Source organism: Panthera leo, chromosome F2, assembly GCF_018350215.1.
Source record: "Panthera leo isolate Ple1 chromosome F2, P.leo_Ple1_pat1.1, whole genome shotgun sequence".
In the NCBI taxonomy this organism is placed as follows: domain Eukaryota; kingdom Metazoa; phylum Chordata; class Mammalia; order Carnivora; family Felidae; genus Panthera; species Panthera leo.
This window is the reverse complement of record NC_056695.1, coordinates 81,452,686-81,468,256: the sequence shown is the minus strand read 5'-3', so window position 1 is coordinate 81,468,256 and position 15,571 is coordinate 81,452,686. Positions and strand designations below refer to the sequence as shown.

General features: G+C 61.3%; 1 protein-coding gene across 4 annotated transcripts in view; it reads right to left on the bottom strand.

Annotated features, from left to right (window-relative positions):
- Positions 1 to 11,489: 11,489 nt before the first annotated feature.
- The window catches only part of ADGRB1 (adhesion G protein-coupled receptor B1), a 66,787-nt gene continuing 62,705 nt past the window's right edge, over positions 11,490 to 15,571 (bottom strand). For all 4 annotated transcript variants that reach the window (XM_042923731.1, XM_042923728.1, XM_042923729.1 and 1 more), the window contains 4 exons: positions 14,290 to 14,972; positions 13,080 to 13,115; positions 12,787 to 12,891; positions 11,490 to 12,294 (listed from right to left, as the gene is read on the bottom strand). In XM_042923731.1, the coding sequence (XP_042779665.1) occupies positions 12,097 to 12,294; positions 12,787 to 12,891; positions 13,080 to 13,115; positions 14,290 to 14,972 (1,022 nt within the window). In that variant the 3' untranslated portion in view covers positions 11,490 to 12,096. The remainder of the gene's footprint in view (positions 12,295 to 12,786; positions 12,892 to 13,079; positions 13,116 to 14,289; positions 14,973 to 15,571) is intronic.

Below are 15,571 nucleotides of genomic sequence, written 5' to 3'. Positions count from 1 at the left end.
GTGGGGGGACATACACCATCGTGGTGCTTGTGACGACAGTTTGAAAAGTGGACAGATGAAGTACAGGGAACGTAGGCCACGGGGAGCCACGGAACGGTGGGAAGTTCCGGTTCTCGGCAGGGTGGGAGCCCGCACGCTCCACATCGCCTCTCTGGTGAACATGGCTGAAACTCGCGGGCGCCGTGCACGGAGGGCTCTCTGAGGGCTTCGTAAATAGCAGCACGTGGAGTGTAGACCTCAGAGCACCACTGAGCTGGCGGTATGTTCCCTGTTTTTCCCCTGGTACTTCCTGGACTGCACTCAGCCCGCCCCAAGCCTGGGTGTGTGCAGCAGGTGTAGACAGAAGGAGCTTCGAGAGAAGGCCCCCTGTTCTGCGCAGGGAGCCGGAAGAGGGGGGTCCTAACGTGACAGGGAAAGGAGAGGCCGTGCCCTTGTTTTCCTGTTTGCTTTCTGTCTCTGCCCCAGTCCCCAGCAACTCTGAAAAGGAGGCGGTACAGACACCTGAACCCAAGGGGGTTGCGGGGAAGGGGTTGCTTTTTTGTGTCTCTCCTTCTGTGGTCTTGGCTTGGGAGACAGAACCAGTTAGAGCAGGTGCACCGCTGAGGGGCGAGCTAAAGTCCCAACTCTCTAGCCAGAAGGCTAGAGTGGGGGTGGGGGCCCCCTAAGAGCCAAGAAGTATTGGGAAGTTCCACGAGGAGGGGTCTGGGGGAGCGACCACATGAAGTCATGCGCGTACCCTGGGCTCACCCTGCTCTGGGCCAACCAGAAACAGCATATAGAGGTTTTTAGAGCTGATCTAAAGGGCAGACCTGCCCAGGTCCCAGGCTTGCCCCGTGCACAAACAAGGCAGGTCTCAAGAGCTTGGGGAACGATTTGAAAACCCACCTGGTCTTAGGACCACAGCTCATGGAAAGTGGGGCTGGCAGCAGGAACCTAGCCTATCTGATTGCCTGCAAAAACGTCCCCTCCCCCAAATCAATATTCCTCTCAGAATTCAAGTGGGACCGGGCGTCACAACCAAATAAATACCACAGTGTCCGGGATGCGATCCAAAATTGCTTCCATGTGACAGGACAGGAATATCTCAAGTGCAAGGGCAAAGGCATTCAATAGATACCAACTAAGAGATAACACGTGTTGAAATTATCAAAGACCTTGAATCAACGACTTAACCAAGCCCTAAGAGCTCGTACAATAAATGGAAAATTAGAACGTCTCAACAGAGAAACAGGAGACAGAAAAAGAATGAAATGTCAAGGCAGTGTGGTTTTGGCACGAGAAGACACGCGGTGGTCAGTGGAACAAAATAGACCCCTCCCCTCCCCCCCAATTACAGCCAGCTGATGTCTGGCAAAGAGAAAAAGTCCATTCAGTAGGGGAAATGATAGTCTTTCCAACAAGTATGCTGGAATAATTGGACCTCCACGTTGAAAAAAGAAGAGAATCCAGACGGAGCCCACACGCCGGTCACAGACGTGAACTCCAGTGGATCTGAGCGCGAAACATAAAATACAGATCTGTAAAACCTCTAGAAGGTCCCACAGGAGAAAACCTGCATGGCGTCGTTGTGTGACCGTGAGTTTGTAGATTTAACACCGAAAGCACGATCCACAAGGGAGAAGAGTGGATGTTAGACTTCTTAACAACTTGTGTTTTGCCACGGCTTCCTCTGGAAGGATAGGAGCCCGCAGGCTGACGGGGGACGGCCGCCCACGAGACACAGCCCCGAGCCCCGCAGGAGAGCAGCCGGCGCCCCGTCCCCCTGCGCGTGCGGGTGTGGGTGTCTCCCGGCAGCCGGCGCACCCTTGACCGCGGGGCTGGCTCTGCACGTGTGTGCGTTTGCCCACACTCCTCAAGCACTTGAGGTGGGTGGGGCTTAACTGTACATAATGTGTGCCCCAGGAAAGTGGGGGTAAAGCATGGAAAGTTCCGGCAGGCACATCGGCGTCAGCATGCACGGAGTGTGTCGTTACATGTAGCTTCATCTAGGATGTACGTCGGGCAGTATTTTTTTTATTAAATCATGTGAAGAAAAAGGAAAAAAAAAAGAAAAATAACGGATCAAGTACACACATAGCAACCCAGATCTTTTTAAAAAATTTTTTTAAAAAAGTGCTTAGTGGTTGGGGGTGCCCGGGTGGCTCGGTTGGTTAAGTGTCCAACTTCCGCTCAGATCATGATCTCACAGGTTTGTGAGTTCTGTGCTCACAGCTCGGACCCCGGAGCCTGCTTCAGATTCTGTGTCTCCCTCTCTCTCTCTGCCCCTCCCTTGCTCATGCTCTCTCTCTTTCTCTCTGCCTCTCAGAAATGAATAAACATTAAACGAAAATTTTTAAAAAATGCTTAGTGGAAACAAGTCAAAACAGAATGAGGTATATAATATAATTTAAATAAATTTAAAATCCGTACACTTTGATAACTGTCTCACAGTTTATTTTTATTTTAGACAGCGTGCGAGACGGTGGCAGGGGTGGGGCAGGGCAGAGGGAGAATCCCAAGCAGCCTCCATGGTCAGCACGGAGCCCGATGCAGGACTCAGTCCCACGACCCTGGGATCATGACCTGAGCCGAGATCAAGAGTCAGACGCTCAACCGGCAGAGCGACCCAGGCGCCCCTGTCTCACGGTTTTGTAAGACGTTAACGTTAGAGGAAGCTTGTGAGGGGCATACAGAGCCTCGGTACTATTTTCGTAACTCTTCTGTATGCCTAAAATTAGTTCCAAAAGTTAAAAAAACCTTTTTCCTTTTTTTTTTTTTTTTTCCTGAGAGCAATTACAAAGGAAATAGACACATTAACTAAACTAGAGTAGTTGTTTATGGGTTGGGGAGGGTTATGGGGAGAAAAGGGATAAATAAACACCCAAGACCGGGACTGCAGGGGGCAGTGGTGACCACACGGCAGGGGCAGTGGGCCGGTGGGCCCGGAGTGGGGGCAGCTCAGTCTTCTGCTTGTGCGAAGAGAGACCATTACCATGGACAGGCTGCAAGGACTTTGGAAGAATATGCTCAAGAGGGAAGGCATGAAATTTAAGGGGACTTGACGTAACATTGTGATTTGTAACAAGCATCATTAGGTCTCGGGCCTCCTTTCTGAGACGGCGGCTCCTAAAACCCAGGGGTTCATAAGTGAAGAAACCCCCCCCGAAAGGTATCTTTTGTTGTGTAAATGAGACGACCTTTGGGCCTCACCTCAAGATGGCGGGGGGGGGGGGGGGGGACCCACGGTGGGATTAGACGTTTGGAATTTTCAGTCTCACCCCTGACATCTGGGGAGAGGGGAAGGGCTGGCAGTTGAATCGATCACCAATAACCAATGAGCTCATCGGTCATGCCTACGTAACGAAGCCCCATTAATGCCCCCCAAGGAAGGGGTTCAGGAAGCGTCCTGGTAGGTGAACACTGGTGACACGGGGAGGATGGCTGTGCCCCTTCCCCACACCTCGCCCTGCGCACCACTTCTGTCCGACTGTTCTGAGTTACATCCTTGTACAACGGACCAGTGATCGAATGAGTACAGTGTTTGAGTTCCGGGAGCCGCTCTAACAAGTTAACCAAACCCGTGGCGGGGGTCGTGGGGACCTGCCGCGTAGGCTGGTTGGTCAGAAGCAGTGGCGACAAGCTGGGCTCGCAGCTGGAGCCTCAAGTGGGGGCGGCCTTGTGGGACGGAGCCCTCGGCCTGGGGGCGCTGCAGCCGCGTGCGGGTCGTGTCGGAGTTGAGTTGAATTGTAGGACACCTGCTGGTGTGTGGAGCGTTGCTTGTTGGTGGGACCTCCCCCCTCCAACACCGCCAACACGCACACCCACGGATCGGAATTGGGCACAGAGCCCAATTGAGTGGTGAGCAAAGTAACCGTGAAACACATAAGTAAGTACAACCAAATATTGTCTACTTTTTAAAAATAATATCTCGGTTATGCAGTTTCAAAAATACAGAGCTAAAATAGTAGACCACGTAAGTCCAAAGAGAATGATTAAAATGTGCTGAGGTCCTTGTATTGTTTGAAAAGGATTTACTATTTTGATACATTTCAGACCTTATAAAGTTAAACAACTGGTAAAATGTCAAAGGTAAGCTGAAAAGGAGTAGAAAGAATCTATGGTTTCTGGACCAAATACAAGGTAAAAGTGGGTTAAAAATAGGTATTTAAAAAGTGCAATTGTTTCAATATCCAAGAAAGAGGATTTTTATTTTTTTTAATGTTTACTTAGTTTTGAGAGAGTGAGAGAGAGACAGACAGAGACAGACCATGAGCAGGGGAGGGGTGACGAGAGGGGGAAACACAGAATCCGAAGCAGGCTCCAAGCTCCGAGCTGTCAGCACAGAGCCTGACGTGGGGCTCGAACCCACAAACTGCAAGGTCATGACCTGAGCCAAAGTCGGCTGCTCAACCGACTAAGCCCCCAGGCGCCCCAAGAAAGATGATTTTGTTTTTTTAAGAAAGCGGATTTTTAAAGTGCCAAAACCAGTTCAAAAACAGAGATTCTCTGGTTGGATTTTAAATACTATTTAACAAAAGATAGGGTATTTACATTAATATCCAACACAAGGGACTGTAAGTCAAAGGATAAAAACATTATTATGTAGAGTGGTGGTCCCTTCAAAAGAATAAAAGATTTGATTTGCTAGGAAGATGCGACAGTTTTAAACTGTGTTTAGACGTATAAACAAGGCAAACTTTGGTAGAACTACAAAAAACTCTATCCTGGTGGGGATTTTCAACATACCTTTTTTAACATTGGCAGGTCACAGAGAAAGAAAACCATTGGCTGCATGGAAGACGAGCACTGAGACTCACAGGCTTTGCACTTTACAACCATATTAACTATTGTGTGCTTAGCAGTTAGAAAATACACCGGGAGTATTTTTTTTTTTTTTAATGGGTACCTGCTATGCGACAAAGCAGGTCTCCTACGGACTAGCTCCTATGCTGGCATTATAGCTAGCATAGCTCCTGTGCTCCTATGACAGCGTTATAATTAAAATGGAAATCACAAAAAAAGCAGATTTAAAAATTTCCATGATTCAGGACTTTAAAGCATATGAAATATCAAAGAAAGTAACCATTAACACAACGATAATGGAAAAAGGTGGAGCCAAAGCAACACCTTGAGGGAAATTTGTAGCCTAAAGGCTTACATCAGATGCATATCGAAAGCTAAAAGTTTGATGTGATAAGCATCCAGCTTAAGGAATTAGTTATTTTTGTTCACAGTAAACCCGAGAAGAAAGGAGATAAAGATAAGAGCAGGAATTAATGAAAGAAAATGAATACAGCAGGCCCACAGAGCTAAACATTTGTTCTTTGCAACAGCCGATAAGATGGCACGCAAGAGAGAAGAGAAGGCACGGTTCAAACAAAGGCCAGATGAAAAGGGGACCCAGCTACAGACACATTAGAAACCAAAAAAAGCGATGAGACTATTAGGAGCCATTTCATTCCAATACATTTGGAGACTTAAGTTGAAACGGACAGATTTCTAAAAATATATGGCGTCCTAGAAGTGACTCAAGAAGTAGAAAGCCTGAATGGTTGTGTAATTAAATGCAGTGAGAAGGCCTAATTAGGGGAGCCGTGGAGGCGTGTGGCGAGAGGGGAGTCCCTGATTTTAAGGGGCCCCGGAAGGAGGGAGGGACAGGGGGCGGGGCGGGAGTCTCACGGTGGGGGAGGGGCGGGTGTCTCTGCCCGGCGTTCCCGGGGAAGGCAGGGGTAGATGGGTGCAGAGAGGAGGGCACGTCGCCCTCCTGCCCGAGACAGCATCAGGGCCTGGCAGGTGTGCAGCCCGGTAGGCGCTGTAAAGTAGGCCAGGCCACGGCGACGAGTACGTGGGCGTCACGTCTTGCTTTGCTTTAAGTTATGCAACGGAAATGATTCCTTTTCTTCCTGACGATCGATCCTCGGCTCTCACAAACCTAGGGGGCCAGTGTGACCTCTCTTAAGCCCACAGCGACCGTAGCCTGAGCGCCTGGTTTCAGAGCTCACCACGGACGCGCCTCTGCAGCCTCGGGCAAGGCGCTCACCCTCTCTGTGCCTCCGTTGCTCTTCTGCGAGGGGGGATGGGAATAGTAGCACCTGCCCCACGGGGGTCTGCCCTTCCCCGATGCCAGCAGCTTGATGCGTCGTTCTGTGATGCTCTGGTCCTCCCTGAGGTCCAGCTGCTCTGTGAGGCTCCGGCAGGAGCCCCCTCTCCTGCCGCCCCTGCAAGCCCCGCGGCTCCCCGCCCTGGCGGTATGCTTCCGCTCCTCAGCCTGGCCCTCGGCCTGGCCTCCACCGTCCCCTCTCCCTATCCTGCCCACTTGGCTTACTCCACTGCCCACCCCCCCACACACACACCTTGCCATATCCCGGGGCGTGGGTGAAAGTGGTCTGCACACCCTCCCCAGCGTGGTCCTGGGGGGGCTCCTTCCCCGGCGGCCCTCCCCGCTGTCAGAGGACAAGATCTCATGTGCATGCCGGAGGGAGGGGGGACCGGACCCCCACACCAAAACCTGAGGCAAGACGCGCGGTGGCTCTAGAGAGACAGGGAGCCACGGGTGGGGTGGGGGCGGGTGGCTCCATCAAGGTGAGGCCAGGAGAGGACATGGCAGCCATGGGCAGAGACTGCGGGGGGCAGGATGGTGGGGGGCGGGGGGAGCTTCCAGTGCGACCCAGGCAGCGGTGCAGGCCTCAGCCGTGTGACCCTGGCCACACCTGCCCCCTAGTGACTTGTTGGTGTCCTGGGGGAGGCCAGAGTCCATTGTGGCCCCTGGGATTCCCCAGGGGTAGGGCCTGAGAGCAGAGTGTCCCTCCCCAGCAGAGAGGCCCCTGCCCGGCTCTCAAGCCGTCTGCAGCCTCCAGCCTGGGGTCTGTCTGCCTCCCCGGGTGCCCACCTCCCACCCCGATGACCTCCAGGCTCAGCCTAGCTCCCCACCCTCCTCCCCACCGCCAGAAGCCTTGGGGGATGGTGTCCCTGCTCTGGCTCTCAGGGCACCGTCACCGGGGCGTGTCCCCTCCTCTCCTCCACCACAACTCCATCCCCCCTCTTTCCTGTCTTGGCCCCCCTCGCCGCTCCCCCCCCCCCCCATCCATCTGGAAGGTTAAGTCCCTTTTAGAGAGACCGGGCTGGAGCCTGTCAGCTGCCTCCCCTCTGAGGATCCGGGAACCCTGAGCCTGGAAAGGACAGGAGAGGACAGGTGGGGCACAGGCTGGTGAAGGAGGCACACCAGCGAGGGGACAGGCTCCCTGAGGTCACAGGCAGCCGAAGTGTCCCAGAACCAGGCCACTGCACCCACCGCTGCCTCCCCGTGATGGAGAGAGAGAGGGGTGCCACTGGTGGGGGTGCTGCCTCCTGCCTCCTCCCGACTCCCCTTCCTGGGCAGGATCCATATGGTGTTCCCAGAGAGCCATATTGAGTCCAGCAACACCTCCTCTGCCTTCCTGGGACAGCTGGGGACGCCTGCGCCCTGCAACTGGCCCAAGCAGGGCTCTAGGCTGCCCCCCGCCACCGTCTCCAGTCGGGGTACCCGCTGGCTGGGACGCCAAGGGGAGAGCCGGCTGACAGCCCACCCTACCTTCCTCAGGGGGCCCTGCACTGCCGTCTTCGGAGATTTGGGGGAGGGGTCTGAATGTGATTGTCCTAAGATCCCACGCACGTAAAGGGAAGTTTCTGGATGAGCAAATCTTCGATTCCGTGATTGTGACTGCTCAGACCCCAGTACTCTTTGTCCAAGGAGCTGTGGTCTACAGGGGGCCCCAGGACCCCTGCCCCGTGCCCTGACCGCTCTGGGGGGAGACCCCTGGGGCCCCGGGCTGAGGGCTGGCTGCGGTGGGAGGGAAAGTTCTGGAGCAGCACAGCTGGGAGGCTGACGTGAGCAGTGACTGTCTCAGGGCTTCCGGCTCTGCCAGATCCTTATTTGGAGGTGGTTCCGCCGGAGTGACTGGCACATTCCCGAGCTATTCAGAGACACCCTTCCCCTCCTGGTTATTTTTAGGCCCTAAGACAAGTACTGGGGGAGCCCGCTGCTCCCCGCCTCAAGAGGTTACAGGGCCACAGACTGCTGGCCTTGGAAGGGATCTGTCACCCGATCCTGCTGCCACAGTGCCAGAGGGGAAACCGAGGCCCAGAGGGGCGGGGCTCGTCCAAGGTCAAGGCCTTCTGCCCCTAGCCGGCCCACCTTTGGGCCCCTCTGTGGACCGTTCTGAGCAGACCTGGCCAGGACCATGGGACACCCCCGTGCGGAGAGGTGCACTCCACAGGAGGTCTGGGAGCTCCCTTGGTCACTGGCAGTAGTGGGCACACTAGTGACACAGGCAGAGGCCCGTGTGACCCCTCCCGGCCCTGACCGGTGTGCCAGCCCTTCCGTCCAGGGCCCCGGCATCCTCCCCAGGGGGCGGACACTCCTCAGGATGAGCCCAGACACCTGCCGGGGTCTGGGGGGGCGGTAGCAAGGGACCCCAGATTTTACATCTGTCAGAAAGGGCTGCCGGTAACCTCTCAGGGCAGTAGGATGGCCACCAGGGGTGGGTGGCGGTTTCTGGACTTTTGAGGTGGGACACCAGCTGCCTTGTCACCCCAGGGGAGCCACACAGGTCCCTTGTTGCCCAGACATAGCCCGGAGGCTCCAGGAGGAACTGGGGGTGGGTGGAGCAGGCCCAGGAAGGGCACTCCCCGCTGGTGGAAGGTTCTGGAACAGTCCCGGGGCATGAGGCCCACCGTGGATTTGCTCCTCTGTGGAGGCAAAAGCCCTTGTCGGGTGCGGGGCCAGGGGAGGTGACGGGAGCCTGGAGGCGGGCCCTTCATCTTGGCTGAGGCCAGGAGGGGCCGGAGGGTGTTGCGCGGCGGCCGGCACGGCAGTGGGAGGCTGGCCTGGAAGAGGGCCTTCCAGATAGTGGGGGGCTCGCTGCTGGTGGGGGCCAGCTGGGGGCTGGGCCCGGGGGTGGTTGTGAAGGCTTTTCCAGGGAGGGTCTCCCCCTGCCCAGGGGCAGGGCGTCTCCACCGGGCGAGCAGGGACTGCTTGGGATTCCCTCCGGGCTCGGCCCGGCCCTGCTGGCCTTGGTGACAGGAGGACGCCGGGTGAGGAGGACCTGGGTGTCAGGAGTGTGTGGCCTGGAGGAGGCTGCCTCCAGTTTGCCCTCCCCCCCTTCCCCCCGGGGGACTCAGGCTCTGGTCTTTGTCCTCGGGCAGCCTCCTTCCTACCCTTCTGTCCCTCCATCTGCCAGATGCCCCCGTCCCCCCACCCCCACCCCGGCACCACCACCAGCCACACGGATCATCGCCACCGTCAGAGCCACCGCCAGCGCCACCAGAGGAGCTCTGGCCGCACGTGCTCCCGCCCCTGAGGGTGACCACCGCCATCCTGGGCGCCTCCCCTAGGCCACGATGCACTGCCGGTGGCAGGCAAAAGGGGGCAGCGGAGGCATTCTCCGAGCACCCGTGGCGGGATGGCACTTGGACAGAGGCGCCCGGACAGTGAAGAAAACATCTCTCTGGTGGCCCGACCACCTCTGGAAAGGAGTGGCTTCTGGCAGTGGGAACAGCACGGGGCGCCTCCCGGCTGCCACTGGGTGACCTCCCCACAGGGATGAGGGCTGGGAGAGCTGGGCTCACTACCCGGCACCCGGACCCCTCCCCGGTCCCTGAGGCAAGAGCGCAGCAGCTGCGGCAGGCCCCCCACGGAAGGTGACGGAGGCGGACCCACGCAAGGCCCAGGGGTTTCCATGAGTCTGGGGGGGGGGGGTGGGTAACGTCCCCGGCGGGCTTCCTGCACCGAGGCCCGGAGAGAGGACAGCCATTTCTGCGACCAGTCACTGTGCCAGGTGGCCATGCAGCACGGAACAGCCGTGAACGTGGGGCCCGGGGCAGAACAGGGAACGGGGCTTCTCCTGGAAGGACACAGCCTTCCTGGAGGGAGCCGGGACGGGGGGACCTGGGTCCGCTGACCCTGAGCCCCCGGGTTACTGCCATCGCATGCAGGGAGCGTGTGGCTCGGGTCCATCTTGGTTTGCTGTTTTTCCCAGCTTTTCTGTTGCACAAGCGAGCAGCACAGGGGAGGGCAGGTCACCGGCCGGACCCTGCCTGGGTCACACCACGAGGGCAGTGGTAAACCCTGTGCTCCGTGCGCCGTCCCCCAGGAGCGTGGCGGGGGGCTCAGGGCTTTCTGCACCAGGACCCCCTTCCTGGGGGCGCTCCGGCCTCCTTCTGGGGAAGGATGAGAAGGCAGCCAGTGGCCGCCCTCGTCCGAACCGCCCCCCCCCCCCCACCGCCCCAGGCCAGATGCGCTCGGAGTTGGAGGCTTCTCTGTGTGGGGAGAGCCTGGGCGCACCCAGTGTTCGAAAAAAACTTAAGCCTCAGCCGGGGGAGGTTTGGCTGCCACATCGCACCCACAAGAGTTGGCTTTTTGAAGTGTCCAGACCGTGGCTGAGAGGCTGGTTCCCGGGGACGTGCGGGCCCGTGCCAGGGCGCTTGTGGCCACGCATTCCCCAGCCCCTCACAGCCATGCCTGGTCACCACCGGTCCCTCTCCCTCCTCAGCCACTTGTGGCCGTGACCCAAGGGGGTTGTGACAAGTGGTGGGTGGGGCGCTGTGAGACCCGTGCCAGGCAGCTCCCCCACTTTTCGGGGGGGGTTGGCATTTTTTCATCTTGAATGACGCGGTTGGGGGGCCATAATCCGGGGCGCTGGGACCCGCAAACAGACCACTTGCACACCCCTTGTTTGGGCCAGTGGTCACTGTCTGCCGCCTCCCGGGGTCCAGCGGGGTCTGGGGGTCTGCCCCCAGGGTGGGAAGCGCAGCCTGGTGGGGGGAGCCTGGCTCACCGCCCCTCCCAGCCTCGCACCTGCCAGCCTGGCTCCCAGTGGAGGCGCAGGCTGCCCCCTGCTGGAAATACAGAGGAGAGGCAGGACCCGGCATTTCTCCTGGAGAGACAAGCTTCTCAAACTGTGTGCCCCAGGCCTAGATGGGGGGTGGCAGAGGGCGGGGCAGGATGGAGACGGGGGCGTGGCTCTGGGCGTGTCCACATTTGTTCCTCACACCTGCCCCAGGACAAAGGGGAAGGTTGGGGGACACAGGTGATGCAGGGGGCAGGGGTCCTGGAGGAGACAGTGGGCACACCAAGGCCAGGCGGGAGGGGCCTTCCTCCTCCCCCTCCCCCCCCCACATTCTCTGCCTCTGCATTTCTTTGCTGTCTTGGATTGTCCCTCCAGCCATGACTCAGGGCGCAGGGAAGTCACACGCCAAGCCCCGTGGGTCTAAAAGTCTGCGGGCAGGGGAGCAAGGGAGCCCAGCATCCGAGGGTCCCCCTCGGTTCCCTCACGGCATCCCCGGGAACCACGTGACTGCTGGCCTGGGGACCGAGGCCCACACAGGGTGAGCTCCTGACACCCAGGCAGGGTAGGAGGCGGGAGTGGAGGCCAGGTGCCCACCAGGCCTGCCCCGCCCTTCTGACCCGGATGGAGGGACCAAGGCGGCCGCGGGGCTGGTGCCGCACAGAGAAGGCCCACACAGAGGGGATGTGGGTTTTTAATTCTTTTTATTGAAGAAAAGAAAAGGAGAGAAAAAATAGATTCCCCACCCCTGCTTCTTCCCGGAGTGGGCTTCTAGTCCTGCCCCTGGGGTCAGCACAGGTGGGAGAGAGGGCTCTCCACCTGGGTCTGGGGAGGGGCCCCGGGCCCTGGAAAGGTGAGGGGGGGGGGGGGCTGGCTGCTTCCCGAGGGGTAGGGGTGTCTAAAAAATGGTGCCAGGCCAGCTGGGCCAAGCAGGCTGGTCCTCTGCCGCGGCAGCTCAGGCAGGTGTCCTGGGGATGCTGGCCGCACCCGCCCCGCCACTGTCCGCGGCCGCCCGCCCGCCCGCCCGCCGGCGCCGGGCTCGAGGAGGGCAGAGTCTGAGGCACCTTCCGGCCTCTGGAGCCCTGTGCCCACCCGGGGCCGCCGGGGCCTCCCGTCCCCTCCGGCTCTGGTCCCAGCGCCGCGGGCCTCCGCCCGGCCCGCCGTCCGAGCGCCCTGAGGCCGGGGCGCGGGCCTGGCCCGCAGCCCGGGAGCGTGTCTGTGCCCGTCCTGCGGCGGGAGCGGGCGGAGCAGGATGTCCTCCTCGGGGCCCGGTGCGTGGCCGCCGCCCACCCGCTCAGACCTCGGTCTGGAGGTCGATGATGTCCTGGCCCACCAGCGGGATCGTGGCGCCCGACTTCTCCCACTCGACGCTCCGCAGCTCCAGCGGTGAGGGCGCCAGCGGCTCCAGCTCCTTCTTCACCCACGCGGGCGTCCCGTGGGCCTTCCGAAGGCTCTCCCAGGGCCGCTTGTTCGGTGTCTGCTGCTTTTCCGGCTGCTGGCCGGCGGGCGGGGAGGGCGGCAGGGGCCGAGAGGGAGGCCACGGGGCAGGAGCGGAGGCGGGGAGGAGAGAACGCACACGGGAATCAAACAGAGAGGAAGGGACCTGAGCGGGCGGAACGGCGGGCTGCAGGCCCCCCCCCCCCCCCCCCCCGGGGCCGAGCGGGAGCGGAGCGCTTCCCGCCGCCGTGGGGGCCCCGCCGGCCCGGCACCCCTCCCTCGGCCGTTGCCTTCCTTGGCAGAAGCCAGACCCCCCCCCCCCCCGTGCACCCCTCCGGACGGGGCTGGGCGTGGGGTGGGTCCCCGGGAAGGCCGGTGTGCGGGGCTCTGGCGAGGGCTGCGTCGGGCCGGTCTTCGGGAAAAGTTGAAGCGAGGGGAAGGAGCGCGTAGGGACTTCAACCAAGGGCTCTCCCTCTGCCGGCCCCGCCCCAGGGCCCCGCCCCACCACCCCGCCCGCAGCCCCAAGGCCCCGCCCCGTCCCCCAGACCTTGCTCTCTGGGCCCAGCACCTCCTTGTCCTTCTCCGCGTGCTGCAGCTTCCGGTTCAGGTCCTGGAACATGTCCTGGTGCCGCTTCCGGGTGTGCATGATTTTCTGCGGGGCGGGAGGGGCCGGGCATCCTGAGCCTGGAAAGGAGCCGCCCTGCCTGGCCGGGCTCCTCCCCCCCAGCCCCTCCCTGCCCCTGGTTGGACTCCAGCTGCCTGTCCCCACCCGCCCCCCCCCCACCCCGCTCCCGGGGCTCCGGGTGTTTGGGGAAGGGGACACCAGGAGGTGGGACCCACCTCAAAGTCCAGTTCCGCATACCGCGATTTCCGCCGCTGTGGGGAGAAGGGGGTTGTGCGCATTTGCAAGCAGTCGCCCCAAACCTCCCAGACCACAAGTCCGGGCCTCTCCTCGCCTGAGACGGGGGGGGAGACTGGGGACCCCCTCACCCCATGGCTACTCTCGGGTTCTCCACCAAGCTGGGGAACATGCCTCTGACTGCCCTATAGTTGGCAGCACCCAGGCCGCTTGTAGGCCCCGCCCCTGCCCGGGGACAGCGGGGGGGCCCAGCCCGAGGGCTCTCGGGGAAGAGGGTGGGCAGAGGGGGCGCCCGCTGAGCCAAGGGGAATAGAAGCCCAAGGCCCCAGACAGCAGTGACAGTCACACGACCGCCTGGGGCTCCGGTATTGCGGCTCCAGAATGGGGGTAAGCCTGCAGATGCTTTTCATCACGTTCTGTCCCAGACTGTCCCCAGGGCCATCTCCCGCTTCGAGAGACAGAGGACAAGGGTGATGCAGAGGGCAGGGGTCCTGGAGGAGACTGTGGGCACACCAAGGCCAGACGGAAGAGCGGGGCCATGCCTCCACATTCTCTGCCCCTGCCTTTCTTCACCGTCTTAGATTGTCCTCCGGCACTGGCCAGTGACGAGGAGACGAGAACTGGACGCAGGGCGGGTGGCACGGCTGGGGGACCACAGAGAACCGGGGCCTGGGGCTGCTTCACCAGAGGCCGTGAGCCAGGAGGTGGGGGCGTGGCCCGGGGAGGGCGGGGGTCCCTGGGGGTGCTAGGCAACGCTCCCCGCAACGCACTCTGAGCCCCATGCCGGACAGGCTGAGTGTGGTCACTTCCAGGCTTCAGGCTGACCTAAGGAGGGACTTGCTGCCGTGACCGCCCGACCACGGAATGGGCTAGACTGCAGCCAGCCCAAGTCCAGCTGGGTGGGCCCCGTTGCAATGGCACAGGCCACCAGCCCCCCGTCGCCAGGGCCCAGCAGGGCCGGGGGCAGTGTGGCCGGAGAACAGGGTGAGGGCAGGCCCTGCCAGGAACCAGCTCTCCGGCGTAGGCCTGTCCCCACTCTTGCCAGGGGACCCCTTCCGGCAGGAGTGAGGCCAGGATGCCGGCCTCCAGCCTTCCCAGGCCTGGCCTGCCGACCGCCGGCTGCAGCCCAAACCAGCAGCGCCCACAGCACCCCTGCCCCCCCACCCCCCGGGACCCTTGGGCTGCCCTCACCTCCAGGGAGCTCACGGACAAGGTGGAGACATTCTCGTTCCTGGTCCCGGTCCCCGAGCTGGGCCCTGGGTGGGCGGCGGGCTCCCCGGGCTCCCCCAGGCTGGGGGGCGCTGGCTCCAGGGTGGGCGGCGGGGGTGGTGGGGGCGGGGGCGGTGGGGGCTGGGCGGGGGGTGCCTCCGGGGGCCCACCCCCTGGGGGCTGGCGGGAGGGTGGGCTGCGGGCGGGGAGGCCCGTGTCAGGTGCCATGTTGAGGTGGATGAGGCGGGTCTGGGGCATCTGATCGATGTGGATGCTGTGCTTGGGCTCCTCCTGGGGCTTGGGCCGCAGCGTGGCTGTGGCCGTTGGCAGGATTACGTAGCTGGTGTCCAGGGCCTTCTCCTGGGCCCGGCTCAGCTCCGAGTCCAGCTTCTTGAAGATGTCCCCGTCCCCGGCAAAGGAGGACTTGGGCGCCCTGTCCTTCTTGAGGGTCAGTGAGTGGTTGGGGAAGTCGGGCAGGGGGCCGCCCGGGCAGCGGGGCGAGCCGTGCAGGTGCAGTTTGGACACGTTGGCCGGCAGGCTGTTGAAGTTGGCGGGGGGCGCCTTGGCGTGGGCCAGCTTCAGCTTCTCCTCCTCGGGCAGCGACGGCCGCTTGAGCGTGCCCGTGATCGTGGCCGTGCGGCAGGCTGCGATGTCCTTGTTCAGCACTGTGGGGACAGGCGAGGGGGTCAGCGCGGCCTCGGGGATGCCTCGGACGGTCTCGGTCCGGCGCGCCCCTGACTTGTGTTTGGTGCTGCTGCAGCTGGGAGTCCTTGGCCTCTTCAAGCCAGGCTGGAACACGGGGTGCTCCTGTCTGCCCCCGCGGACAAGAGGACAAAGGGCCGCCACCCACACACAGCCCCTCCCAGCGGCTGAGCGGGCCCCCGTCGGCCCTGGAGCCAGCCCGCACTTCTCCGAAGTTCAGGGACACACTCCTCATCGCTCCTGCGGCGCGGGGCCCTGCACGCCTCGCCCGCTTCTGTTCAGCTGCAGTGGGTGGGGGCAGGCCACCACGACCTCCGACCCGGGCTCCAGCTTGCCCACCACCTGCCTTGCTCTTACCCGTCAATCCAGCCTCACTGGCCCATGGAGAGCCCGAAGCGGCCAGGCCCACTCGGGGCCCGTCCACGGGAAGCCCGCTGTGAGCGAGGAGCGCTTTCCCTGCTGGCTGGCGGGCACCCGGCCACACCCTCGTCCAGCCACACCCTCGTCCAGCCCCCAAACGCCCACAGCTCCTGTCAGCGGCTTCCTGTGCCACCCCACCGGC